This window comes from Rhinolophus ferrumequinum, chromosome 2, assembly GCF_004115265.2.
Source record: "Rhinolophus ferrumequinum isolate MPI-CBG mRhiFer1 chromosome 2, mRhiFer1_v1.p, whole genome shotgun sequence".
Taxonomy (NCBI): domain Eukaryota; kingdom Metazoa; phylum Chordata; class Mammalia; order Chiroptera; family Rhinolophidae; genus Rhinolophus; species Rhinolophus ferrumequinum.
The window spans coordinates 61362436-61389633 of record NC_046285.1 but is presented as its reverse complement, the minus strand read 5'-3'; the positions used below and the strand labels follow the sequence as shown (position 1 = coordinate 61389633).

At 43.1% G+C, this 27198-nt stretch overlaps 1 protein-coding gene across 1 annotated transcript in view; it reads right to left on the bottom strand.

The window, feature by feature from the left end:
* The window catches only part of KLHL6 (kelch like family member 6), a 56669-nt gene extending 34610 nt beyond the window's left edge, over positions 1 to 22059 (bottom strand). Inside the window, exons 1-2 of the mRNA XM_033092032.1 lie at positions 21742 to 22059; positions 3357 to 3522 (exon numbers count right to left, since the gene is read on the bottom strand). Of these exons, the coding sequence (XP_032947923.1) occupies positions 3357 to 3522; positions 21742 to 22034 (459 nt within the window). The 5' untranslated portion in view covers positions 22035 to 22059. The remainder of the gene's footprint in view (positions 1 to 3356; positions 3523 to 21741) is intronic.
* Between the last annotated feature and the right edge of the window lie 5139 nt (positions 22060 to 27198).

Genomic DNA, 27198 nt, shown 5'->3' with positions numbered 1-27198 from the left:
CTTCTTAGAAGTGCTGAAAAAATTACCACAAACTTGGCAACTTAATCAAACAGAACTCTCATAGTTCTGAAGATCAGACGTCTGAAATTCAGTTTGGGGCAAGGTTGGTTCTCTCTGGAGACTCTGAGGGAGCTGCTTTCCATGTCTCTCTCCTAAGCTTCTTTTGGTAGCTGCTGGCAACACTTGGTGTTCCTTGGTGTGGGGCTGCATAATTCCAATCTCTGCCTATGTCTTCATATGGCCTTCTCTCTGTGCCTCTGTGTCAATTCTCCCTCTCTTTCTCCTATAAGGATACCAGTCATTGGCTTTAGGGCTCTCCCTAAAGCCAGTATGATCTCATCTCAAGATCCTTATCTTAGTTATATTAGCAAAGACCTTATTTCCAAATAAGATCACATTCACAGATTTCAGGGGTTAGTACTTGGACATATCTTTCTGGGAAACAAAATTCAAAGCTATTTATATGAAATGCTTGGAAAACCTTTAGTTATTTCATATATGTGTGTGTGTGTGTGTGTGTGTGTGTGTGTGTGTGTGTGTGTGTGTATCTTAACATCTATTTCCAAAGTGACATCCAGAAAGGTTTCCATTTCCACTGCCACCAGCAATGGATGAAAGTGCCCATTTTTCCTCACTTTTGCAAAAACTGATTATTATACTGCATATGCTGTTGACCAAAGTGATAGACAAAATATTATTTTATTGTTGACTTAATTTGCCTTTGGATTACTAATGAAGTTTGGCTTTTAAAAATATATTTGTTTATCATTCAATCTTCCTTTTTTGTAAATTACCTGTTCATGTATTTAGCACACTTTATTTCCATTAAGATATTCATTTCATCCATATGAAATAAAAGTAAAAGGATGTTTATGACAGCATTGTTTTGAATAGTCAAGTAGATGAAAACCTAAACTTTCAGTTATAGGGACTGATTCACTAAACTGTTATACCATTGAATTCAATTCAGCTATTATAAGTGCTATTACAGAAATGTATCTATTGACATGAAAAGATGATTACAAGTAAAATAAACAGACTTAAAACAGTATTTCCAATAGGAGCCCATTCTTCTAAAATCTGTACATAGTAGATAATAATATTCAAACACCTATATAGCATTTACCAGGCACTGTTCTAAACACTTTACAAATATTACAACTCCATGAAATAGGCTCTATCATCACCCCTATTATACTGAAAAAGGAACTAGAGCACAATGAAATTACGAAACTAGCCCAAAGTCACACAGCATGTAAGTGGTGGAACTGGGACTTAAATCCAGTAGTGTCTTCAAGTTAGGCTACTAACCACCCTGCTAACTGCATAGAAAAGGACCTGGAAGTCTATATACCAAAGAGGCTGTCATATTGTCTCTAAATAAGAGGGGATTGTAGATAATTTTTATGTTCTTTTTGTTTGTACGGGTTTCTAATTTTTCTGTAATGAGTTTGTAAAGTTATTGCAATTTAAAATTATTAAAAACTGCATTTGAAAAAGAAAATCTATCTACTTAGCCTATCATATAAGACCTCCTTTCAGCCAGTGGGAAAAACAGGAGACCTAGTTACCAGTCCCAACTTTGTCACTCAAGGCACATAATAAGTGCTCAATAAAATTTGTATTCATTGAGCATCTACTTTGGTGCCAGACACTATACTTCAAGCAATAAATTACTATTACTATTATTATTGTCAGTGTTGCCTGTTCATCTTTAGACAAGTTAGCAACTCTCTCTCGGCCCCAGGAAAGGAGATTAACAGGAAGATAACTAGAGCAACAGCGGCTTGATTGAATAATGGTGAATGGGGTGACTCTGCTTTTGGTTATTGGCCATTTTGGAGGAGGTTGTGCAGAGGGGAGATGTTGTTTTTTAAAAGAAGGTTCAGAAAAAGCATAAAACCTGAACTAGAAAGAGGCTTCTCCATGATATGGGAAGGAGTTCCCTGAAGTTAGATTGTTGGAGTAGTGGGTAGAAGTGATGAGCTGGATGCTGAGCATGCAGTTGCTGAGGCCCTCCCTCCACATACTCCCTGACCGTCAGTAAGCCTGAGTGTGCGAGCAGGTAAAGACAGAGAAAGGGTGAGTGGGTGGTAACTGACTTACAGACATCTCCAGGTAAGGTGGGGCCAGCCCTGCTGCAAGTAACTCACTCTGTATCTTTAAAGGGCCCTGAGGTAACTGGGACAATAAAATTGGCCAACATTGCAGCAACCCATTACTCGGAATTCATCAGCACTGTTTCATGGTTGATTTTGCCCCTCTTTCTACTCTTTCTTCCTGGATGAACTTCAGAAGTCCTGCATAGACTCCAGTCTCCACAAAAATAATCCCATTGCCCATGGTTTTGTCCCTGGACCCCTCATTCCCTACCTTCCCAGACTTTCTTTTCTGTGCCCCTCAACTGCTGAACTAGTGATGAGCCAAGAGGATGCCACCACTCAAAGTCCCAAACCATGGACAAGATCTGATGCTTGTCACCAGTCCCTGGGAATGAACTGGCCTGTCCCTGGATTCTGTTTATCATAAATATCAACATCTTTAGTGAGACCATCTTTGTTGTAACCCAATGGAACCAAGTTCAAAGGGTAACCTTAGATCTAGGCAAAGTTGATAGCTTGGAGTAAGACCCATTTAATAATTGTGGATACAATTGGTATAATCTATAGGTCCAATTATTCTATGAATTAAACATAATTATTACAATCAGATTGAGATAAATATAGTCAAATATCAACAATAAAACGTAATTCTGAGGGGTCTCTATCTCATCTTCTGTAATACTCTTCTAGAAGTGCTCCTCTTTCACACCCACCACAAAGTGCTGACCAGTCAAGGTTCTGCTTCCCCCAGAATCTAGACACTCCTCCCCAGGAGATTGCCTGGTGTGGTGGCAAGCATGTGGCCACTGGACTCAGAAAACCAAGGACTCAAATCACAGCTTATCACTTATCCTCCATGTGCCTTACTTTCCCCACCTGTAAAGTGGGAAGAAGTAACCATCTCCCTGGGTAGGGCTAGAATTAGAAGTTACGTATGTGAACCGGTGATGGCAGCCCCTGGCTCTAATGAGGCTTCTGTAAATTACAGCCATTGCTCCTAGAGGCAGGAGCCAAGGGTAGATTCTAGGCACCAAGCTCCCCTGGCTTCATCTCATAAAAAGTCACTGCCTCATTTCACCACCTCTCAGGAAGTTTCCAAAGAAGCATCTTCTGACTTTCAAGTTAGCACAGGCCCAGCTAATTGTGTGTGTGTGTGTCCCAGGCACAGACCTGGGAGCCAGTCCAGGCAGGTCCCTGGGGAATCCTGCTTTCCCCTGCTGCAGAGGGGAGGACTGAGCCTGTTTGTTCACACACCTGAAAGAGGTTAGCAGCTTCCAGAACCCGCTGGACGTTCTGCTTGGTGATCAGCGCCTTGCTGGTATACGTGTAGTCCAGAAGAGTGTGCATGGTCTCAGCGTCGACCCCTTTGATAATGATCCTCTTCTCATACTTTTCCTTTAAATCATTGCAGAACATGGCCCTGGAAGAGAGACATGAGAATGTGAGTCCTAACATGACGCTTGGTTCCAGGCCTGAAGAGACCCCCTTCAGATCTCTCTACTCCCATGGAACAGTGAGGTAATTAAAATTAAAAGAGGGCATAGATGGGATCCTAATCCAGTAGGACTTGTGCCCTTATAAGAAGAGAGACCAAAACACTGTCTCTGTCATGTGAGCACACAGTGGACATCTATGAGCCAGAAAGAGAGTCCTCACAAAAACCGACCATGCTATCACCACGATCTTGGACTTCCAGCCTCTAAAATTATGAGAATAGGTGCCTTAGCCATTATCTTCCAACCTATTCACCAAAATGGGAAGGTCCCAAAGGGAAGCCCTAGTGACAGAATGTACTTCCCAAAACTGAGACTTCCATCCCAACAAAGAGGGGATTATACCCCTAAATCCTGCTCTGTCTCCCTTTCCCATACCTCCTATTTATCTCTGGAAATCACTCATCAGTTTCAAATCAGTTGACCATCTGACATTTTGAACCTTTTGTTTCAGCCAATAAGATCTTCTCCCTTAGGCCTCCCTCGGTCCTTCTTCCTCTGTCCTTGTTTTAATCGATAATTCTCCTACCCGTCTCTCCTCCTTACTCTTCCCTCTTCCCTCAACTGGCCTCTTTCTCCTCACAGAATACGACAGCATGAAAAACAGAGCAAATGCTAATTCTGTAAAATTAACAAATCCCAGCCTGGAATTAGAGGAGCAGTGACGTCATTTGGACAGATGACCGATGTCCTAGCCACTGCCTTCAGCTATAAATCCTCTTGGCCGGAGGGGCGTAGAGCTGTCTGCAGAACCACCCATCTTTTAAAGTGATGTCTTGTACGACTCTCTTCGCTGCCTCCTGATTCCATAAAGAACCTGGCCATCAAAGAAACCATACAATTCCTGCTCAGCTCAGCCTGCCTTCCTGGGAGGAGTTGGACAAGCTCCTGCCCTAAACCTCCCTTTGTCTGAGTCTCTACAGCAGTGCTGCCCAATAGAAATCGAATGAAAGCCAAATGTGTCATTTTAAATTTTCTAGTAACTGTATTTTTAAAAAGTAAAAAGAGATAAAAAAATTTTAATATCTTTTACTTAACCCAATTTACCTCAAGTATTATCATTTCAACACTCAATAGATAGTTTTAAATTAGTAATGAGATCATTTACATTCTTTTTTTCATACTAAGTCTTCAAAATCCTGCATGTATATTTTATAGTGAAAACGCATCTCAATTCAGATTAGCCATAATTCAAATGTTCCGTATCACACGTGACCAGTGGCTACTGTAGTAGACAATGCAGCTTCAGAGTGTTAATCCTGAACTCGGATGTTGGGCCATCCTGACGTGCAATCGTATCAGGGCGTAAAGTGAATTCCACCCACATCAATGCCATGTACATGCAAATATGGGAAATAGGACAGTGAGCAGGAAAGGACAGACTGTGATAACGGGTCAAATGAAGCTTCTTATAACTGAGGCACCGTATACCGGAGTCCCACCAGGGTGAGACTTAGAAATGCTACTTCGCCTAGAAGGTGATTTGAAGATTAGTGAAAGGTGAATTTTGTTGAATCTGTACAACCTCAAAAATTCCAATGAAAACTGGACAAGGCCAATGGAGACACGTTTTAACATTATATGAGATAGGTGTGTAAATTATCAAATTCAACGCTTTGCACTTTAAGGGGCTCTTACTGAAGCCTAGTATTTCCCACGTGACACAATTACTCGGATCATCTGGGCTCTTGACCAGGCTATCACTGCCCAATGCAGCTTCTAAATTCTCTCTTGGAATCAGGTTGCTGAATAACATCCTGCCTCAGCTTAGTCCATACCTGACTGGGTGTCTGCATCCCCCAGAAGCCAAACCTCCTGAGTCAGGGATGTTTTAGGGGCGTGGGGGGAGCAGGATGGGGAGGGGAGGAGACCAAGCAGGACAAAAGTCGTATAGAAAGTCATTTTGGTCTGATCCTGCAGGGGACCGCTGGAGAATACACTCCAGAGTTGCCCAACGAGAGGCAAAGAAGCAGGGCTGTGGTCCTGCAGCACCTGCTGACAGTTTTAGTTGTGGGCCACCCCAGCAGGAGGTAAATTCTTAGGCACTTCTGGTTTTCAGTGAGTGAGTGCGCATGTGCACAAGCAGAGGGGCGCCGGGAGCCTCGGGGAGGGCGGAAAGAAGACTGCAGCGCTGGCTGTTGGCAGGTGGAGAGAGGGCTTTGGTCTGGTCTAGGCTCTGACGCTAATTCACTACGTGACTTTGTACAAGTCAGCAAACCTCAGTTTCCTTCTCTGTGACGTGGTATAACAATAGCCCCTACCCCAGTGAGATGTTGGGAAGAATAATTAAGATAACAAAGTGGTGAGCACTCACTAAGGGACGGTATTTCTTAGACCAGATCGGAGGGATCTTGGCAGGCTGGTGGGAGATTCTTGGGGTTGGCCAGCAATTATATGCTGGCTTACAGCCCTTGACCCCTGAGTCCAGAGCCGGGTCCGAATGAGGTCAGTTGGTGTCAGAGTCGTTGCACTGCTGTCCACCACCCATCCAGAGTAGAGTTGGCACTTTACTGCACGCAGACTGGTCTAGAGAAGTAAGCATGGTGCCTGGCACATAGTAGGAGCTCAGTAAATGTTCATGGGGAGAGGAAAGAAGTGCCCTAAGATAGAGTCCTCTCTCCGGGAGCTCTTTTGCTTGCTTTGGCTCCCAAAGAGCATTTCTCTACTCTCCTCTGAAACTTTTTCATTGATTTTCTGTCACTTAAATCCACTCTCCTGGGCCACAGCCACCATGCTGAACACAGAGAAAGTGAAACTAAGGAGAAATCTATGAATTTCTCATAAACCAAACTCCGAGGCCTCCTGCTGCTCTCCCAGGAGATCCACTTTGGCAACGTTGGGACCCCATGAAATGAACATAACCTAGGCAAGGTGGGTCAACCTTAGGTTTCCACTTTAATAACAGTAATCTCTTACATTTATGTTTATAGCACTTTGTAGGGCAAACAGCATTACCTTCTTTAATTATTAAACCCATTAGGTAGGTGATAGACTAAGGTAGCACTTAAGTGAATTGCCCAAGACCATACAGGTTGTCAGTAACAGGATGGGGACTAGAAACTAGAACTCTGGGCTCTTTGTCTGGAGCTAAACAGGGCACTGAAACCAAGAAAATCAGTAGGAGTTCAAGGCCATCTTTACGGGGTCAACTGAGTATCAACACTGAGTGAATCAGACCAATAAAAAATACTTTGTAGACAGACACTGACCAATTCTCATGAGACTCTTGTAAAACAGAGATAGCTATTAAAGTCCTATGTTACAGTAGAAAATGTCACAGCAGGGAGCCAGTTGCCCAACACTTCAGCAGTAAGTCAGCACCAACCCCAAAATAGAGCCTGGGCGAATGAGCTCATCTCCCACAACAGCCATGAAGATATCCAAGGGCCCAGAGTCTCTGGAATGAAGTCAGGGCACGGCCCCAAACACTGCCCCGGCCACACTCACCGGTGAGCTCCGCAGGCCTCATCCCTCACCTCATTCAGGTCTCTGCTCAGACGTCACCTCCTCAGAGCGGCCCTCCCTGACACTGCCCCCAATCTAAATAGTCACTCCCTAACATCTTTACCTCCCTTATTTTTCTTCATAACCTTGTCACAACTTGAAATTATATTATACATCTATTTGTTAACTAGCTTAACGATTGTGTGCTGAGTGAGGACCTAGGTGCCATGCTCTCCGCTGTATCCCTGGGGTTAGAACACTGCCTGTAACTTAGGAGGGACTCCGTAAATATTTGGGGAGAAACATAAATGAGTGAGTGAATGAATGAATGAACAAACGAACCAGCGAACAAACTTGCCCTTCCTATACCCTGGGTGTTTGCTTTTGACAGAAATCTGCACCTCCAAGAATTATCAAACAGCCTCTGCAGGATAAGGCTGAGAAGGCCTGCCTCATGTGCCCTCCGCCCCCATAGAGAACTTGCATCACACTACCAAGTCCAAGGCCTGGAGCTCCAAGAGGACACACCCACACTAGAACATTCCATTTACAACTTTGATGAGTTCTCATGCTCCTGCAGTTCCTAAACTTTACCAACTCAGAACTTTTTACCCAACCTAAATCCCCTGTGCCTCCCCCTCTCCCCAGGCTTCCGCACCTGCCTTTGAACAACCTGCCTCCTGTACTTTTAACCCCCTGACAGTCCTAAAAACCAATACCCACCCTCACTCTCTCACTGCTAAACTGGCTGCACCTGTGCTTCCCCTGCTCTGTTCTTCCCCTTGGCCCTTCACCATCCCATGTATACCAGGAACTAACTCCTCTGCCTCAGTGAGATATTCTGGGTTGGAGTGGCTATAATATGGGTTGCAAATTGAGTTAAATTCTACTTAAAAATATAAGTATCCATAGGTATACAATTGGTTAAAGACTTTTTAATTAGTAATCATGTGCTGCTCAATGAACACTATTGTTAAGAAAGGATTATTATTGGATACCAACCAATGTGGCCAATCAAAGGAATTTTCACTGCAAGAAAAAGCAGGAAGTCAGCAGATGCAAGAGTGACCTAGTATGGCATGACATCATTCTCTATGGTACCTACCACTTCTAAGCTGAAAGCTGGGAATATGAATTTTATTAGGCTCACTGAGTCCCCACCAAACATTCCTCTGCAAACCAAAGTTTAAGAACTGCTGCCCTTGAGAAAGGTCGCCTCACTTCTCAACACAGGCCCCTTTGGCTCACCCTGAGAAGGAAGGAATTAGACAAAGGTCAAGTTCAAGGAAACAACTGACCATGGTGCTGGGACAGACATGCCCTTAAAAAAGCCCTTCCTCTTTTTAGGTTCTCCCTTTCATCTTCTGAGATCTAGCCCTCCTAGAGTTCCATAAGGCGTAGGGCTGCATCCCAAATTGGGAGAGGGAGGCTCAGTTGGAAGCAGGCCTTCTCGTTGTCTCTTAAGTCTGTAGCTTAGCTGCATAGACAGGGACACTGCAGCTTATATTCAAGTAGCATAGGTCATTAGAGCTAAGCGTTCTGAAAGAGGATGTGGTGCCAAAGCCCTATGAGTAGCAGTGTGCACATGAGTTCTCACCTGCTGTGCACATGTAAATCACACACACCCGGAGAGGTGCCTTCCGAGGAGGACTTTGGGCATTCATGGCCATCTCTCTTTCTACTCCAGAGCCATGACTGACAGCACTCTGCCATCTCTCTCCGGAGCCTGGAGTCTGTTCCTTGAACCCCCGGTTGTTGGCTGAGTCTTTGTTCTGAACTAACAGGAACTGGAACTCCAGAGCTGCCCCCATCTGACTCTAAACATCATCAGGCCTCAAAAGGACTGCCTTCTGCTAGGCGCCTTGCCCAAGTTCACCATTCCTCAAGGACACTGCACGTGCACCCTTTGAGGACCAGCACTCCAGCTATATTCTTATAGAACCAGAGGCTCTCCCAGCCCCACTGGCCCAATGCTGAGGCCTCAGCATGCCATGTTATTCAGCCTCATCCAAGTTAATGACAGAAAGCAGGGCTTGTTCTATCCTGCAAGCTCAGGCAGGATAGAACATCAATCACAGCAAATGCTTTTGGCCAGAATTCAGCAATGATTCAACCATAAAGATATAATGGGCAGTTCTTGTTTTGCCTGCCCAACATCATTCTTAATTGTTTTAGTAAGAGCATCAGATTTTCCTTTGGGAAATATCCCTCCTCCAATATCAGTCTAGGAAGTTTGGGTGGAGCTAGCTCCACCTCTTATACCAGGGATGAGTATGGTATGGTTCATGTCACATATTATTCCTCCCACGCCAGTGATTGGCTCACAGATGGGCACAGAAAGAAGCTGGTCCAATCGAAGCCAATTTTAGAACTTTCTGTGGAAATACTGGGAAAGAGAAGCTCTCTTCCTACTGGGATTGCTAAGCTAGGAGAAATAAAAGTTTGGAGCTGCTGGAGATCTTCTCGTCTCCATGTATGAAGACCCGCCCTGAGAGAGAAATCAACACAGAGGAAAGTAGAGCCAAGAGATGGAAAGAAACACTGAGTCCTGATGACATTATTTGAGTACAAGGACCAAAACAGGCCTGAAACTAATATTCCTAGACTTTAAAATTTTGTGAGCAAATAATTTTTTTTAATGTTTTTATTTGCCATTTGCAATGCAGAGTCCTGACCGACACATTGTACAAGAGAAAATCTGAATAACAAATAGGCCCAAATGCCAAAGAAAATTGTCTAGAAAGTGCCCAGGAAAAGAAATGTGAAAGTACTCCCAACATTGGCCTACAAGGCCCTTCACAGTCTGGTCTGTCCCCTTCCCATCCCTCATGCAGCTACACTAGCAATTTCCAACATGTGCCACCGTTGACATAGACACTCTTGAGTTCCAGACAGGTCTTTGTATGTACACTCTCTTGGGCCTATTGTTAATATGTCTTCTCCTCTATTAGATTCATAAGCATCTGAAGGGCGAGGGTTGTATTTTATTTCTCTCTAATTCGTATTCAGTGGCCCACAATAGACACTTAATGTTTGTTGGATGGCTGGATGGATGGATGAATGGAAAGGAAACTACACATGCATTGCAATACTGTATTTCAAGTAGGCCAAGTGGATTCGCCCATTGTACCTCACATTTTCCAGTCCCACATTTTTCCTCTAACTACCATGAGAATGAATAATGATGAGCTCCAAGACTGAGTGACTTGGAGCGAAGCGAGTGTGTGTGTGTGAGTGTGTGTGTGTGCACGCACGCGTAGAACTGCATTATCTAGTCTGTCTGAATTGGAACCCCAGGCCCAGGATATTTATCCTAATGCTTCCTGCCTGATATTTTACGTTACAAAAACATGGGGCTGTTCTTCACCTTAATTTGCTTTCGCGCGTCTTCCACCTCATTGCCAGAGATGACACCTGGCTTCCCATAACAAAAAACACCACTGCCCTCACAATCCTATTCAGTGAGGTCTGGTCTGAGTCCCAGTTCCCACTGGGCCGGGGGCAGGGTCAGCACTGTGCTTTCTAAAGCCCACTGCCACATCCTGACCAGGCTGTTGCCCTGGGGGTGCCTTATCCCCCTCTTTTTTCAAACATTTTTCATCCCAGCCCCCCATGACCCCATGCTGGCTTCTTTAGGACCTGCATGTCATTATCCTGAAGTCAAGGATCAGCCTCTGCTTAGAGACTTTTTTTTGAGAATTCGCTGGTTCTGATAACTTGGAAACATGTGAGCTGGCACTGGTCCCAATCCTCACCCCTAGGTATTCAAATGGTGAGGCTTTCCCCAGTCATGGGAGTTATCCCTGTTCTCACAGGGCAAAGATGGTCATACATGTGTTCCAGACTGATCCCTCTGCCAGTTGCCATAGAGGAATCTGGATGCCAAGCCTGTTTTCTCATCCAGATGGAAAGGAGAGGAAAAAAAGAGATCCTCCAGCAAGGAAAGAGAGGAGTTTTAAAGGCAGAGGTGAAGGAGGAAGTACCACAGGTCAGGTTGGCCTACACTCAGGGCTTCCCAGGCCAGGGCCAGAGTTGGATGTGAAATTCAGCCCCTGCTGCACTCACCAAGCCTTGGACCATAACATGAATTGTGACAGTCCCCAGAGAAAGGGTCTCTATTTCTAATTGGTCTTCTCAGACAGAACCTTTAACAATCCTAACAGAGATCTTGGATCACTTTCCTGCTTAAAAATTTTTCCAGGGCTTCTCACTGCCTATAAGATACATTTCAAACTCTTCATCCTGGCCCAATAAAACTTTCCATGGTCTGACCTGCCCATCTCTCAGCTTTATTGGCCCAGGCATATCCTTTACTCCAACCTCACTCTTCTACCTGTGATTCCCTGCCTGATACCTTCCCAGATGTGTTTCCTTTTGCCTGGAATGCTGCCTGCTTTCACCCTTCCCTTGGTTCCTTCTGGCGAATGCATACTCAGCCTTTAAAACTCTACTCTGATATTACCTCTTCCAGGAAGCCTTCTCTGGCTGCTTTTTCCCCAGTCCGATTTAATAAACAGAGCTCCATCACAGAACTTGTCACCTTGCACTGAAACATTGATTTACCTGTCCCTCTCCACTAACTGATTGTGACTGCAAGGTCAAGGGGGAACCATAACTCATTCATCTTTGTATGCTTAGCATCTGGCATAGAGTAGGCACTTGACAGATTTATGTCAATTGAATGAATACATGAATGGATAGATGGGTAGAATTTCACTAAACCCACTCGAAACTGTAGTACCAAAAGCTTAATATTTGTATTGTCCTGCCACCCAGATATTTGCACCTTAAGAAAGTGTGTACGATTCAGTGTTCCTTGTTAAAGGCTTACAAATCACTCGAGGTATACTGAAAAAATGTGGGAGGAGTGCAGGTTTTCACAGCAATTACAAAGAATTCTCTCCCCGTTCACCACCAGTTCATCTGAAAATGACACAGACATCTCCTGCCAACCCAACCTGCTATCCTGAGCTGAGAGGATATTATTGCCCGTCATCTGAGGACTTTCCTAAATTTCCTAATTTCAATTCTCTTTGTCGTGTGTGTGTGTGTGTGTGTGTGTGTGTGTGTGTGTGGTGTGTCCACTAACCCCACCTTCCAGGAATTATTCACTGGACATCTGCCCCTCCCCTAATTCCCCCAACACCAAAATGCCCTCGATATCCAGCCCCCTACAAGCCTGAGCTTACTCTACATACTACAAGATGATATCTTGAATGCAGGTCAGCTCTTACTTGACCCTGGACCTGAATTATATGCAAACCAGCTGGTGGTTAATTTTATAGTTCCCTGAGTGTCTCATCAGAAAGGGCTATGATGCAGCTTTCTGGATTGTGTTTTAAAGTCATAGCAGTATCAGCGCTCCTATAATTATTGTGGTCTTACAGCTTTCCACAACAGTTAAATGTAATAAGAGAATGCCTGCCCTTACAACCGGCAGAGGACATGTAGGTTGCCTAAATGATATTCTTTCATAGCAAAGAAGACTTATCTTTATAAAGAAGTAGCCTCTCCAAAAGAACTTAAGATGGCTTATACTAAGCAGCACAGGTATGATAAAATCCAAAACAGTAACAACAACAAATAAGAAGGTAAGAGCTGACTAATTAAATAGAATATAATACTGAAAACTAGACTAAAGAAAGCTGATGCAATGAGCTTCCTGACAGCCAAAGCATAAACAGAATTGCAATAAGTTGGCTAATAAATGAAAATAAACCTGAATTTGTTATCCCTCTTTAATGGATATTTATTTTCCTTTTGTCCAGTGCCTCCCTCTTCGGTTCGTCATACACACACACACACACAAACTCACACACCCTCACCTCTTTGACCAATGGTGGATTCCTGAAGTAAGCTGGGCTGATCATTGTACCCCACCTCCCGGACACAGTGATTTGTCTAATGTTGGGTAATTGAATGGAGCTGGGCCAATCAGAGTCTTTCCCTGGGGCTTTTCAAACTGAAGCTAGCCCTTCAGTTTCTCTCTGGAACCAAAGTCCCAGAGTCCCAACAGGCAAACTCCTATCCATGTGGCAGAAGCCCATCTGAGAAATGCCACCTGAGGGAGAAGCCAAGTGAGGCTGGAGAGAAAGCCCCCTGACTGCAATCAAAGCCCTGGTTCCTCTTCGCCCCGGGCTCTGCTGCCTCCCGGCCCTTCCTATGATTTGGTTTTGTGCCCAAATAGCTTCCCCTTTTGCCTAGGCTGACTTGACTTGAGCTCCTATCCCTTACAACCAAAAGAATGCTGACTAATATAGAACATTGAGCAATGGGATGGATGGTGAGTTCCAAGGCAGTTTTACCAAAAACACAGATGTTCCGCAGAGGGCCAGCTCTTCTCATGCACTGTTTGATGTTTACTATATTAGAATCTAGTTCTGTTAAGACATTTTCATGAAGGAGCAATCACATATCCATGTACTTGATGCAGGGGTGAATCTCAGAACCTGAGATGTGAATGAGGAAGTATTTCTCTGTTGTGTTTTCATTGAGAGCTGCATGGAATATTATTCCAAACAAGAAAAGAATAGGTTTTCTGGTCTGGATTGAAAGAAGCTCCACATGCCCTAGACACCGGAGGTGGAGATGACAGAGATGACATTTTCTTGAAAATTCAAAGGACTCAATTGTACTCCTGCCCTGGGGCATCCATCCCCACCAAGCATCTTCCAATCCTAAGAAAGGTCTGCAGGAGTCACTATGTAGACATAGCACAACTGTGTCCAGATGGTCACTTGAGTGACTTGTTGACTCCACAACAGTGTGAAGCATTTTGGATTTTTTAATTGCTCCTTTCAATTTTTCCTATGGTGACCACACTTTATCATCCTTCCCTTTTCTAAAGTTGTGCAATAGCCTCCCATCTCTGCGAGGACTTCCTGCTCTGACCAGGATGCTACTTAATCAGTGACTGAAACTGCAGGAGGAATACCAGTTTTTATTCACATCAAACATTTACAGGATACCTGCTGAATGTCAGCCACTGCAATGGTTCTAAGGACCTTCTCATAGCTCACACCTTCAACCTGTTTCTAGTCTACACATGGTGGAAGGTTCCCTCATGCCATACACTATCACAGGTATACCCAGGGCTACTCACAGGTTGGAGGGAGAGGAGGAGTGGAAGTGCCAATAATTGGCCTCTTGCCTGCCAGGATCTCAGAATCCTTATCTCTGGTGCATATGTGACAAGGGTCTCAGAATTCCTTAATACGTGCATAGTTTTCATGATACCTTAACTCCTATTCTGCACTGAATGCAGGTCTGGCACATAGTAGCTGCATATAATGGACCTTTGTCACGTTTTGGTTGCCCAGCACCTGAAACCCTCCCTAAGTGTGGCAAATTCTTCCTCTGAATGAGATGTAGTGTGTGGCACAAGCCACTTACAGACCCAGAAGCTACAAAGGCCTGATGCTCACTTTCCGAGCTAACACATTAACATGTGTAACTCAGCCTTGACCAATCAGATAAACCTATCCCAGGCTGTGAACTGGGAGCTGGTGATGCCCAGAAGCAGGACAGAGGAGAAACTGTTCTGGTGGAGGTAGCAGAAGTAGCAGCAGCCTCCAGTTTCCAAAGACAGCAATGGGGCAGTGCCAGTGGCCACAGCTGTGTTAGCCTTGGCTTCCAGGATCCTGCAGCAGCGTGGGAGCCCTCCCCATGCTGCTTCTGGGTGGCTTTGGGCTGTGGTCCTGGCCACTACCTTATCCTGTCTGTTTTCTGGGTTTGGTACTCCAGGCTTCTGGGAGATTCTGTGAGTTACCTGCATAAATACTCTTCTCAAAAAACGCCAGTTGACTTCTGTTCCTTGTAATTAAGAAATCTGACTTATTACTATGCATAAAATGTTTACACAAATACATTCATATACGAATCCACTTTGTGATGTGTATTTCACAACAACTGGAACAGGTAGAAACAAATCATTAGCCTCACTGTGTCGTAGATAATGGCACTGAGCTTCAGAGAGACTCTTGAAGCAATTCCTTCAAGATTTGCACAGCCAATAAGTGGCAGGGTCTGGACTCAACTCCCAGTGACAGGACTTTAAGACAGAGTTCTTTCCACGATACCAAGAACTTATTGGTTCCAGCCCCAGTAATGTTCTGTAGGTTCTTGAGTCCCTATACTTCCAAAGCATACTGACCTGCTTCCTTATTTCTTATTTAACCCTTTGACCCAGACTGGTGCCCTAAGGCATGCTGGGTCTTTGCTGCTACAGGGAGGGGTCTGTCAGCTCAGCCCCCAGATGCACATTGGTTGGAATGTCCCCACAGTATCCTACCTATGCATTTGTGTACATGCCCATGGAGGCAATAATTGTTTGCATTTTATCCTCATTTTCAGCTTACGTAGCCCACACTAGTGCATGGCAGGGAGAAGGACTTAATGGTCTTGCACAGAAATGTCCTAACAGCCAAATTTCTGCCCAGTGGGAAGGTCTGTTTTTAGTTTGGATCCCAATGGGGAAACCATTCTTCCTATCAAAGTGAGTTCTCTGGAGGACAAAATGGAGACAATGCTATCTACTTGTTATCTAATTATTGATATTGTGAGTATTAAATGAAATAAAAAAGAATCCAGCAAAATTCCTGGCATGCAGTCAATGCTCAAAAAAGTTGGTCTTTTCATGTTCCAGACTGCAAAAAATTCTTAATAAAAAGACATTTTTTACCACATCATTTATAAAAACAAAGAAGATGTGTTACATATATACAATGGAATATTACCTGGCCATAAGAAGAGATGAAATACTACCATTTGTGACAATATGTATGGATCTTGAGATTATCATGCTAAGCAAAATAAGTCAGACAGAAAAAGTCATGAACCATATGACTTCACTCATGTGTGGGATATAAAACTGAAAGCAACAAAGGAACAACACAAATAAACAAACAAACAAAAGCTCATAGACACAGACAACAGCTTAGTGGATACCAGAGGACAAGCGGGGAGAGGAGTAGTAGAAGAGGATAAAAGGGGTCAAATATACAGTGATGGAAGGAGAACTGACTCTGGTGGTGAGAACACAATGTGATATATAGATGATGTATTATAGAAATGTACACTTGAAACCTATTTAATTTTACTAGCCATTGTCACCCCAATAAATTTAATTTAAAAAATTGGAAGCACCCTATACTCGCAATGAGAGAATGATTTTCATGTTATGCATCTATTAAAAATGGTAACTAAATCAATAAATAGTAGTTATGAACACTATGGAGCACTATGGGGGAAAGATTATAATAAAGGATTGCAAAGCAAGATGAAAAATTGTAGGTAAAACTATGCTTACAAGTATGTAAAAATATGCAGATGAAAAACGGTAGAAGAATAACGCCAAAATGAAAACTAATTCTATCAGGAAGTTCCATAATCCCTTACCAAAAAATCTTGCTGCCAGATGTGCTTTGGCATTTAGGATTGTCTGGATTTTCCCGTATTTTGAATATTGACTAGCACCTCCAGCACTCTTTGATCCAATGCATTAGTAACTTCAGCAGTGAATTATGAATAGTTACCCTAATTGGAACAAATGAAGACTCTAAGTACCCAATTCAGAACGGTGTCTCCTTCCACCAGATGAGTATAGTTCAAATTACAGATTTGTCTGTCAAATAAGTTATAAAAAGTGATTTCATTTATCAACAGTTTGGGGATTTGGGAATTCCAAAAAAGGGATTATAGACCTATAGTACTTAGTAAGTATTCACCACATTTGTTCTGCCAAAAGGACATTAAAAGTATAAAGTACAGAACCCACTGCTAGAAGTACAATCATCAGTTCACTTGAGTTTACCAGACATACCCCTGTGGCAGCAGCAATCCTTAACCCTTTTGCCATTCACCAGGTGTTTAATCCAGACCCAAATGGCCTTAACTCATTCTTGTTTCCCTTTGTACTTATTCTATCACCTGCACTTGCTGACTCCTTTTTAGACACTATTATGGAGAAAAAGCAAAGGATTATAACATCTAATCATGGCTTAAGAGTAGCTTGTCACCCAACTTCCTGCCATCCGATAATTGGGTAACACACAATAATGATTAATAGATGGTGCTCACAAGACCCTTCCCATTCCTTGCCTCATCTTTGATTTTTTTAAGCTAGTGGTCAAAGTCCCTTCATCATAGCCTCAGGGAACCAGACCCAGAGACTGAGGTACTGAAGGGACAGGACAGGGCCACGTCCAGGGATTTCAACATCAGCCGCAACAAAGGAGCTTACTGTTGACTCAGCCTCAGCCTCAGCCTCAGCCTAGAAGCTTTTATGTTCATGTAGGAAGGGCCAATCGTCAGGCAGGACTGAAAGAAGCCTGATGACCCCTGCCTGCATCACCACTACTCCCCTCCCTCTGCCAGCCCTGGAACGCACAACATGGTTCCCCTCACAGATCAACACCATTTATGCAGTGTGCCATGTTCTGCAGGGAGTTGCTCCCCATACCAAATGGAGAGAACCACTGGTTTATATGGAGTTCTTTCAGGAGGTGGGCTCAGTATGTAGGATGAGCAACCCCTTCTAACGACTTTGATGTGGGGACCTGTCCAAAGGCATAGCACAAATGACAGCTTTATTAGTAGTCTTATAAGATACTCATTGTCTTACAAGATTTTTAAAAACATTAATATAAATGTTAAATCCATGCTTTCCTCAATTTTTCTGCCATGAACATATTTGCACTCCTTCACATTTGGCTGTTTGACAGTTAATGCATGTTATGAGCTACTTTCCAAGCTTTATTCTCCCTTACTCTTTTCTCAGCCTCATCTCTGCATATTTTCCCAACTTCCTCATTCCACTCAAGACTTTTAAATAGGCCTCCAAAAGGAACTATATTGTCTGAGTTACTAATATAGCCCCTGTTTACAGCTATCATGGTTTCATGTGCAACTAGATAATAGCTAGGCAGCAGGTCCAGAGAACATGTATAGGATGATGAAAGTGAGGCAGATTCTAGGGGAAAATGAAACTGGTGAATTTTCTGATGTATTGGACCACAAGAAAGACGATTGTGGAGAGACGGTGAGCAAAAGATATCCCCAAAACAAAAGGGGAAAAAAAAGAGTGAATTATTAACTTCAGGAAAGGCAAAAAGGTTTACAAAAAAGGAAATGTAATCCTATCACACAGTTTGGCTCAACTAGAAACACGGTTTTTTTCATGGACATAATGTAAACTCTTAATATAAATTAATCAAAAATGGGGTGACATTGTATTGAGAGATTATAGGGAAAGGAAATGTATGGTAAGGGAGTTAGGTATAAACGCTAAGTCTTTATCAGACCTACTAGGAATCCATAAATGGCATCTAATACTGAGATATCAAGAAAGAGCAATATACCATTTATATGAAATATCCAGAAAAGAAAAACCAAAGGTAACACAATGATTCATGTTTGCTTGGTGATAAGGGTGGAGATGGGGAGTCATCGCAATTGAGCAGGAGGGATCTTCTGGGGATTGATGAGAATTTTCTACAACTGGATTGTGATGATTGCTGCACAACTGTAAATTTACTAAGATATTATGAAATTGTACACTTAAAATGGGTAAAGCTTATTTTATTTAAATTATATCTCAATGAAACTATGAAAAACAAACACACGTATAAGCCAAAAAAAAGAAGAAGAACCGTATATTTTGTAGAAATATTACAAGAAACAGCTAAATGTTAAAAATGGTGGGCTCTGGTGAGCAAGACTGAAGGGCGGGTGAGGTGAAGAGGAATTTTTGTTTTTCATCATAAGCCATGAAATACTATTTGACTGATAACCATTTGCATGAAGCACTTTGATAAAAATGAATTTTAATTTTAAAATATACATGAAAATTTGAAACTCTATGAAGAGATAGTAAAATAACTGCAGACCTTATTTAAAATAAGAGAAATGCAAATTAAAATTAAATTGAGATACTGTTTCTCATCTGTCAGCTTGAAAAAAATCCAGAAGATTGAAGCCTCTTTTGGCAAGGCTGTGGGGATGCAAAATGACTGAACCCCAATCAAGGAGAATCAAACAATATGCACTAAAGCTGCAGATGCATTTCTCTTTGGTTTAGCAAACCCTCTTCTAGATATGCACCCCAGACACTACTGCACGCATATGAAATGACATCTGTGTAAGGTTATTCATTATAGCATTGTTTGTATTGTAATAGCAAAGGATTAAAAACTTCCAAACGTCTGTCAATAAGTGACTGGTTAAATAAACTATGGTTCAATCACTTAGTGAAAAATATTTATGTTCTCAATGAATAAAAACAAAAATAAAAAATCTACATCATTCTACAACCAGCTTCCAGCTTCCTCCTCTAACGTGCAGAGGGCTGTGTCGGAAGCCTCTCAGACAGAGCAGACTCTCTGCCCTTCCAAAGTCTGGACATCAGGGGAACTTGGCTCCCAACCCCTTTCAAAATCTTAGAAACAAAGCAAGACAGGCGGTGAGGAAATGTCAGAGTTATTGTCAGTCCTAGATTCAAATCCCACTCGGCCACGTTTTTAACTGAGACACTCCAGGCTTTGGTGCCTCATCTGTAAATGAGGATAACATTCCCTCCCTCACAGGGTTGTTGTGGGGTAATATATGTGACACCGGTGGCACAGGGCCTGACCCACCGTAAGTGCTCAACAATAGAAGTTATTATTAAGAGTAATACAAAAAAAAAAAAGAATCCTGTCTCTAGGATGAATGTGTTCAGTAGAGGAGGAAAGTCATCTTGGAAATACCAAGGTAAGAACCAAAAGTCACCGCTCTGAAGAAAAGAATAGAAGGAATTTCCCTTCATGTCCAGGCAGTTTTGGAAACGACTCTTTAGCCACAAGCAGAAACAGGCACTGTATGGGCGCTTCCTCCTCTACAGACTGGCAGAGACTTTCCCTAAGTATCCTGTATCAGCTGGGTTGGAAGGACTGCACCCACACAGCTTCTGTTTAGGATGAGAAACTCAAGGATCAGAGAAGCCAGTGATGTACTCAAGAGCACACAGCCAGCGGTCCTGTTCCCTAGCCAGGACGAGCCACTAACAAAATTACTATTCAGGTATACATTTTATAACAGCAGTTTTCCAGTGATTCAAAACAGAAAGAATAAACCTAAAAAGTGACTACTCAGGACATTGAGCTAAGGTTACTTTCATTCACTTCTTAAAGGGGTTGTGATGAATGTGAAAGTATATGGTCAGTATTGGTGGAGTAAGTAACATGTTTATCTATGTCAACCCATCATTGCGCCTGTGCCTACGCTCTGCCTTTTACATACTTCCTGGAATGAAGCCCTAAATTTAGTGGCAGTTTATATTGCGGTAAACGCGAGGATTGCTAGAATGTGCCCAATCCCTGCTCCAGCAATGACTAGATGTGTAATGCTGGGTTTCCATTTCCCATCTGTAAAATGGTACATCAGCCACCTTCATCATGTTGTTGCAAAAATAAAATCAGGTAACTATGTCTGGCACTTAGCAAGCACCACTTCCTGCAAACCCCGATATCCCCTCGCCTTGTCTACGAATAGGACTTCATCCAGTTCCACAACAACCTCCTGACCCTGCTCTTTGAATTCCAAAGAAAAATCCCCCCCTAAGCATCATAAGAAAGAAAGAAAGAAAGAAAGAAAGAAAGAAAGAAAGAAAGAAAGAAAGAAAGAAAGAAAGAAAGAAAGAAAGAGAAAAACATCTCCCATGATATGTATATAGGTAAGCTGTTTTTAATTTCCTCAGCCAGAATCAAGCATTAAGAAGAATCTCATTGAAAGAATTATAAGGGTATTTCTTTTTTGAGTTCCCCAAATACCTTCTTCATCCACATTCCCCTTGGGGACTGGTTCACACTACATCTACATCAATCTATAGAACTCTGGATCCAGCTGTATTCACTGGGTTCCTGATTCTCCCGCATTCCTATCCCATGCTTTGCACATGGTAAACCCTCAATAAATGGTTCTTAGCTGAACCAAGCAGAAAGAGATGGCAAATTTCAACAAAGATATAATGAGCATCTACTATAGGCTATGCAGTATGTGAGACCCTTTTCCCTCTCATACTCAATTATCACAACTTTCTTGAGAGGTAATCATCATTGTTCCCATCTTACAGATGACAAAACAGAAACTCAGAGCATTGAGTGACTTGCCTAAAGTCCCAGGGTCAGGAAGGGGCTCCGTGGGATGGAACCCAGATCTCTGAGTTTGATGTAACTAGGAGCCTCTCTCTCCTAAAGCACCTTCGTAACAGCTTTCCCTTCCCACCCACCCCCTCAGCACAAACAGAAACCCCTAATTTTCAGCAAGTCATATAATAACTCCAAAAGAGGGGCCACATCCTTTTCTCTACCTCTGTTGGTGAACAAAGACAACATCATGTTTCCAACACACTAGTCAGACCAAGGGAGAAAAAAATCCCCATGACTTCAGTAATTTTCCATCCTCTGGAACAAGGACATCATACAGAAGATTTACCATAATACATAAATATTGCTTTTCAATAATACCAATCTCTCTTTTAATATGACTTAAATCCTAAAATCAAAGGTTTAATAGCTTCCTTTCTTGCATCTTGAATAGACACACAAACCTAAATAGATATACAAACCATAAACGCAGCAGCCAACCAGTTAGATGGGGCTCTCACATCTATACAGAGATTCCTGACAACTTGCACCCAATTTGACTCTGGTCTTAGACGTGCTGACCTGAAATAGTTGCTGGCCGCGGCAAGCACCACGCGGTGGCAGGAGAATTCCTGAATGTCCACGCACAAGGTGACATCTGTCAGAGAGTTTTCCAGTCGGAGGGTCTCCAGGCCATTCTGCAGAATTAAGGAGAGTCCCGTGTCGTCAAATTTTACTTTATCCCCATTTAAGATTTCTACCAGCTCTCCCCTTTTCTGGGAGGGTTCATCTGTAGGAGGTGCCAGAGGCCCTTCCAAACTCTTCTCTACCACGTCGCCCATAGTCCAGGCACCCCTTTGTCCTGCCATCAACATCCAGACTGAAGGAGCGCCCAAGTTACAGGCAGGTCACATTGCAGAAGCTGAGCGGATTTCCTGTGCACGGCCCTCCACTTATCACCAGCTGTCACACACACATAACAGGAAGTCTCGCACTTTCTCATCCTGTTACTACAAACGCCAATAACTTCTATTCTTCTTCTTTCTGTGAATCATCACAAGGTTAGAAATTACTTAGAAGGGATATGTAGGAAGGGGCTCCGGGAGAGAAGGGGTGGCTTCTCAGAGTCTGCTATTAGTATTGTGCAGTTATTTTGGTCCACCTCCTCCCTCATATCCGTGAGCAGGAAGCCTCTGGTTCTGGTTATCACATGTGTACTCCTGATGCTTCTATAACTGAAGTTGTCAATGATGGAATGGGCAGAGGGCATTCTACAATCCTCTCCATCCTTCTCCCCAGGAGCCTGAGACCCCACAATGAGCCCACATGAGGTCCCTTGGAATCTTGGAAAACATGCTTATCTCTGGTAGTCTCATTTCTATCAGCACTGCACATCTTCTGTCTTTATCTTCCTCCCTGCTCATGGGAAAACAATGTCATGGCAAATATTAATGTTCTCTAAGCCCCATTCCAAAATGTCAGTTGTTTCAGATATGCCTCTAGGTAGAAAGAAGAAATGGTCTCCAGAAACTCGATTCCCAGAGTCTCCTCTCTTAGAAGACCAATCAGGATAGGTCAACACCAGATTGCCCTAGCAAGTCTCAAATTGGCTGAACTCACCCAGCATCTATTGGTCATGTATCTAGTGATGGATCGTGAAGTATTTTCATTACCTCTGCAGGTCTCCATTATATAGTAATAACTATATTTTATTCTTAAAATCTTACTATATCCTAGAAAATTTACAGAAGTTAATATATTTTAATCTTCATAACAACCCACTGGGGTTGATAGGACTTTCCTCATTTTACAGCTAAGGAAACTGGATGGAGCTCTGCTCAAGTGAGCGGCAGGGCCCAGTTCCGCTTGGCTCCAAAGCCACTATTTCCTGCACCACCATCAGGCTCTCAGAGCTGTAACATCATGTTGACCCTAAATCCTGAGTCTGCCACAGAGAGAACTGCAAGGTTTGCCTGCCATGGCTGCACCATCCTGGTGCCTTGACAAAGTGCCCTCCGCTCTCTCTCTCTCCTGCTGTCACTCACCTTCTAGCAGTGGGGAGTACTACCTGGCCACCCCATCAACAGGATTCTCGATCCTCTGGCTGTCCTGGTCAGTGATTATTGAGCCCTCTCCAGGAGTCCCATTTCTACCTCTGCTCTTCTTCTTTTCCATAGATACTTAATTTTAAAATCAGGGTCTTTAATATTCCCCCCAAACTTGTTCTTTATCCAGAGCTCTGTCAGTCAAGATGCTTTTGGCTTCAATAACAGAATACCCTGTCAAAAGCGGTTTAAACAACAGGGGTCTCACATTACTTGTAGAAGAGACCAGAGGTGTGGAGTTCCAAGCTGACCCAGAAGCTTACTAATGCATCATCAAGGACACAATAGTTTTCCATCTTTCCGTTCTGTCACCCTCAGTGTAATGGAGGTGTCCCTTTATGGTCACATCATAGCTGCCACAGTACCAAACACCAAGGCTTTATACAACCCCAGGATGAAGAATTAAAACAGCAGACCTCTTCTCCTCCATCACTTTCTTTTTACCAGAGAGAAAATGTTTCCTCAAATCCCCATCAGATTTCTGGGCCACTTGGACACTTCACACCAAATCCCAGGAAATATAAATTCAATACCGTGATTGGCTTGAACCAAACTGAAATCCTCCACTGAGACGAGTCTACCTTCCCCAAGACCAAGGAATAGCCATGTGATAGCTGGACAAAATCAGGCCTGACAGCACAGAAGAGGGGCCAGGCGGGTGTGCAGCTGCCCTGCGGTGCCTGCCACGAGAGCTTGCACAGTCCTAACTCTCCCTGCCGGCCTTGGCTGGGAGGGCCTCAGAACTTCCACCGCCATGACGCTAACCACCACCTCTGCTAGAGCTGAGGACCATGCACGACCCTCTCATGCCCTTTGTGCCCGAAAACCTCTCAAATTGCAAACAACATTGGCCATATTCAACTCCACCCCAACCATCCCAAAGAAAACAAAATTTAAAATTCTTCGTTCATGATGGATCCTGTTCACCAAGTTCCCGTGTTATTTTTCATATGGCTCCCAGGCCCACCCACCCCATCCCCTGATATAAGCAGATGACTGTCACCTTCCCCCCAACCCTCCATTTCCCTGCGTCAGCAAGCAGGCAGAGTTGTGCCACAGGTGTGACAGTATCTATCATCCAATTTTAGTGCAGAGGTGAAAAACACAACCAGCTTGGCCTCTATGTCTCTGGATATGCTCTGAGATTCAGCATGAACTGGTACATATTCTTTATACCTACAGGCAAAAGAACTCTGTTCTGTGAAAGCTTTATTTTCCCTACCAGGCAATAAAATGTACAAGCCATTGGCAATAGCTTTATTACTGAGAAAACAATTTAATTATATCTTACTAAGCTAGTTGGCTTTATGATACTTGTAAGGAATAAATTTTGTCCCCGTACAAGTGGGTGACTTCACTCAAGGAAAATGTCAATTCCTAAGGCCACAGATTGTCCCTTCTGATGCCCATCAACTCTCTTCTCTAACACAAATTACACTGATACAAACAAGTCTTAAGTCAGTCACAGAGGAAGAGCTACTGTTCCCTCATGTTAACTGATTGCTACAAAACGATGATTTATTGAGCATCAACTATGTTCCAGGAGCTATGAGAGGCACTTTATGAACTCCAATGCTTTTAATCTTCCCACTAATCCAGTGCACTTAAGTACTATGATCTCCATTTCAGAGACAGGAAAGCAGAAAAGGTCACATAATTGTAGCACATAATATCAGTGTCACGTCCGTATCCCCCCAGCCCACCCTGGAGTTCACCCACAGACCGTTTCCATACACGCCAAAAGTATCACTGCCGGAGAGTATTCTCTGGCTACAAGAGCACACCAGCTCACCAGAAGTGATGGAGAGTTAATGCCCCCAAGAGTCACCTTCAACTCTTCAAGGAATTGGTAGATAAATAGGCTAGCCTCCTTGTCTCTTGGTGAGACACTACTTACGTGTGTTCTACGCTGTCTGCCAGAGGACACCCAGAGCACTGAACTCCAATCGCCCATACTAGTAGTAACCCACTCATCCTCTAAGGGCGTCCTGCCCTTCCCATCTCACTTTCCCACCTCCTCACTGTACCTGCCGAATAAACTGCTTGCACCTAATTTTTGTTTTAAGCTCTGCTTTGGGTGGGGAAGGGAACCAAATTAAGACACATTACTACTGAGTGGCAGAATCAAGATTTGAACTCAGGTCTGACTATTCTAACACCCATGCTTTTCCCTTTACACTGTTCTCTCATGACCCCCACAGAATCCCAATTCCAAGGGGAGGCAACAACTGTGACTTTGATCTGTCATAGTCAGAGGATTCTTTCTTTCCACAACATAGCCAATGTCCAGTCAGCGCTGGTTCCTGCTCTTTGCTGCTGTATCCCAATATCCAAGGGCCTAACTCATCCCTCACAGTAAGGACTTCACAAAGCCAACCAAACCATCGCCTGCCTTTGTAGGGCACAGTCAGAGCTGCAATGGCACCAGTGCATCACAAGCTACCCCCGCAGGGCCTCCGCCTGCCACATTTTCCAGGGCGCACTGCCGGAAACACCACCATTGCCAACAGCCCCCTGCTTCTGCTGCTCTCTCCCAGAGAAGGAGTAGAAATCTCAAAGGGGCTCATTGTGGCATCATTTCCTGCTTCTCAGAATCTTTGAGTTGCTGCTCTTCCATGGCCCCATATGGGGGCTACCACTCCATATTGGATCAATTACCCAGTATGAGGTTACCACCGATTTAGACAGGACCCATCTATTGCCCTACACAAGCCAGACAAACCTTCTATTCCCCTCCACAGAAGCTTGTCCTTGATTCACAGCCTGTGAATGAGGGGGCAGTGAGACATCACTTCTGCAGGATTTACAAAATAATTCAGTAAAGTGGCTGGACACAAGATAAAACATTTAAAATATTTTCCAGTATGGCAACAAGAGTCAGTTAGAAAATGTAATGGAAAAATAATGTCATTCACGATGGTAATAAACCATATGTAAATGCCTAGGAATAACCTTAATACGAAATGTAAGAGAAAACTAACCAAATTTACTAAGAGATTTAAAAGGAAATAGGAATATACCAAATGGAAACAAAAGAGTAAAAACTCTACTGTGATACACCTTCTCTCCATCCTAAACAACCACAACCATTCTCCCACCAAATACATTGATATAAATAGAAGTATAACATACATCACATGCATGAGAACAGAGTTGAGCTGTATGATATTTACAAGGGTATGGGTGTGCCTTATAATACTTCACTGAGCTATACATTTTTGTGTGTCATTTTCTATATGATTTGTTTGACAATAAAAAGGTAACAATAGTATTAGTAACAACAGTCATCATTTATTGAACACCTACCAGATGCAAGGGCTTTGACACCCATTACCACTTTTAATATTTACAATAATCCTTTGAAGGAGGTGTCATTGTTCCTCAACTTAAGCCTGTGGCAAATGAGTCTAATAGAGGGTGAATGACTTGTTAAGGTCATACAGCTCCTGTCTCATATTTTCTCTGCTCTCCTTAGCCCTTTGATCCAAATAAATAGAGTTAAGATTCAAATCCCATTTGCTTACTCCAAAGCCTGGGTTCTTAACCACTATCATATATTTTGTCCCCATGATTTTATAACTACACATTTCCTTTTCAAATATGCTCAGAGTTTTCTTGTCTTTGCTATGTGTTTATTCCCTTTGCTGAGACTGTCTCTTCTCTGCCTGAAGAAATGCTATACATTCAGATTATAGAATAATACATACATTTAATACCACTTTTGTAAATTTGAACCAAAAGCATGTGCATAGCCTAGATCGGGGTTTCCCAACCACGGCACTGCTAACAAGTTGGACTGGATAATTCTTTGTTGGGGAAGAGGGGCTGTCCTGCACATAGTAGGAAGTTTAGCAGCATTCTTATCCACTATCCATTAGATGCAAATAACATCCTCCCTCCCTCATGATAATCAAAAATGTCTCTAGACACTGCC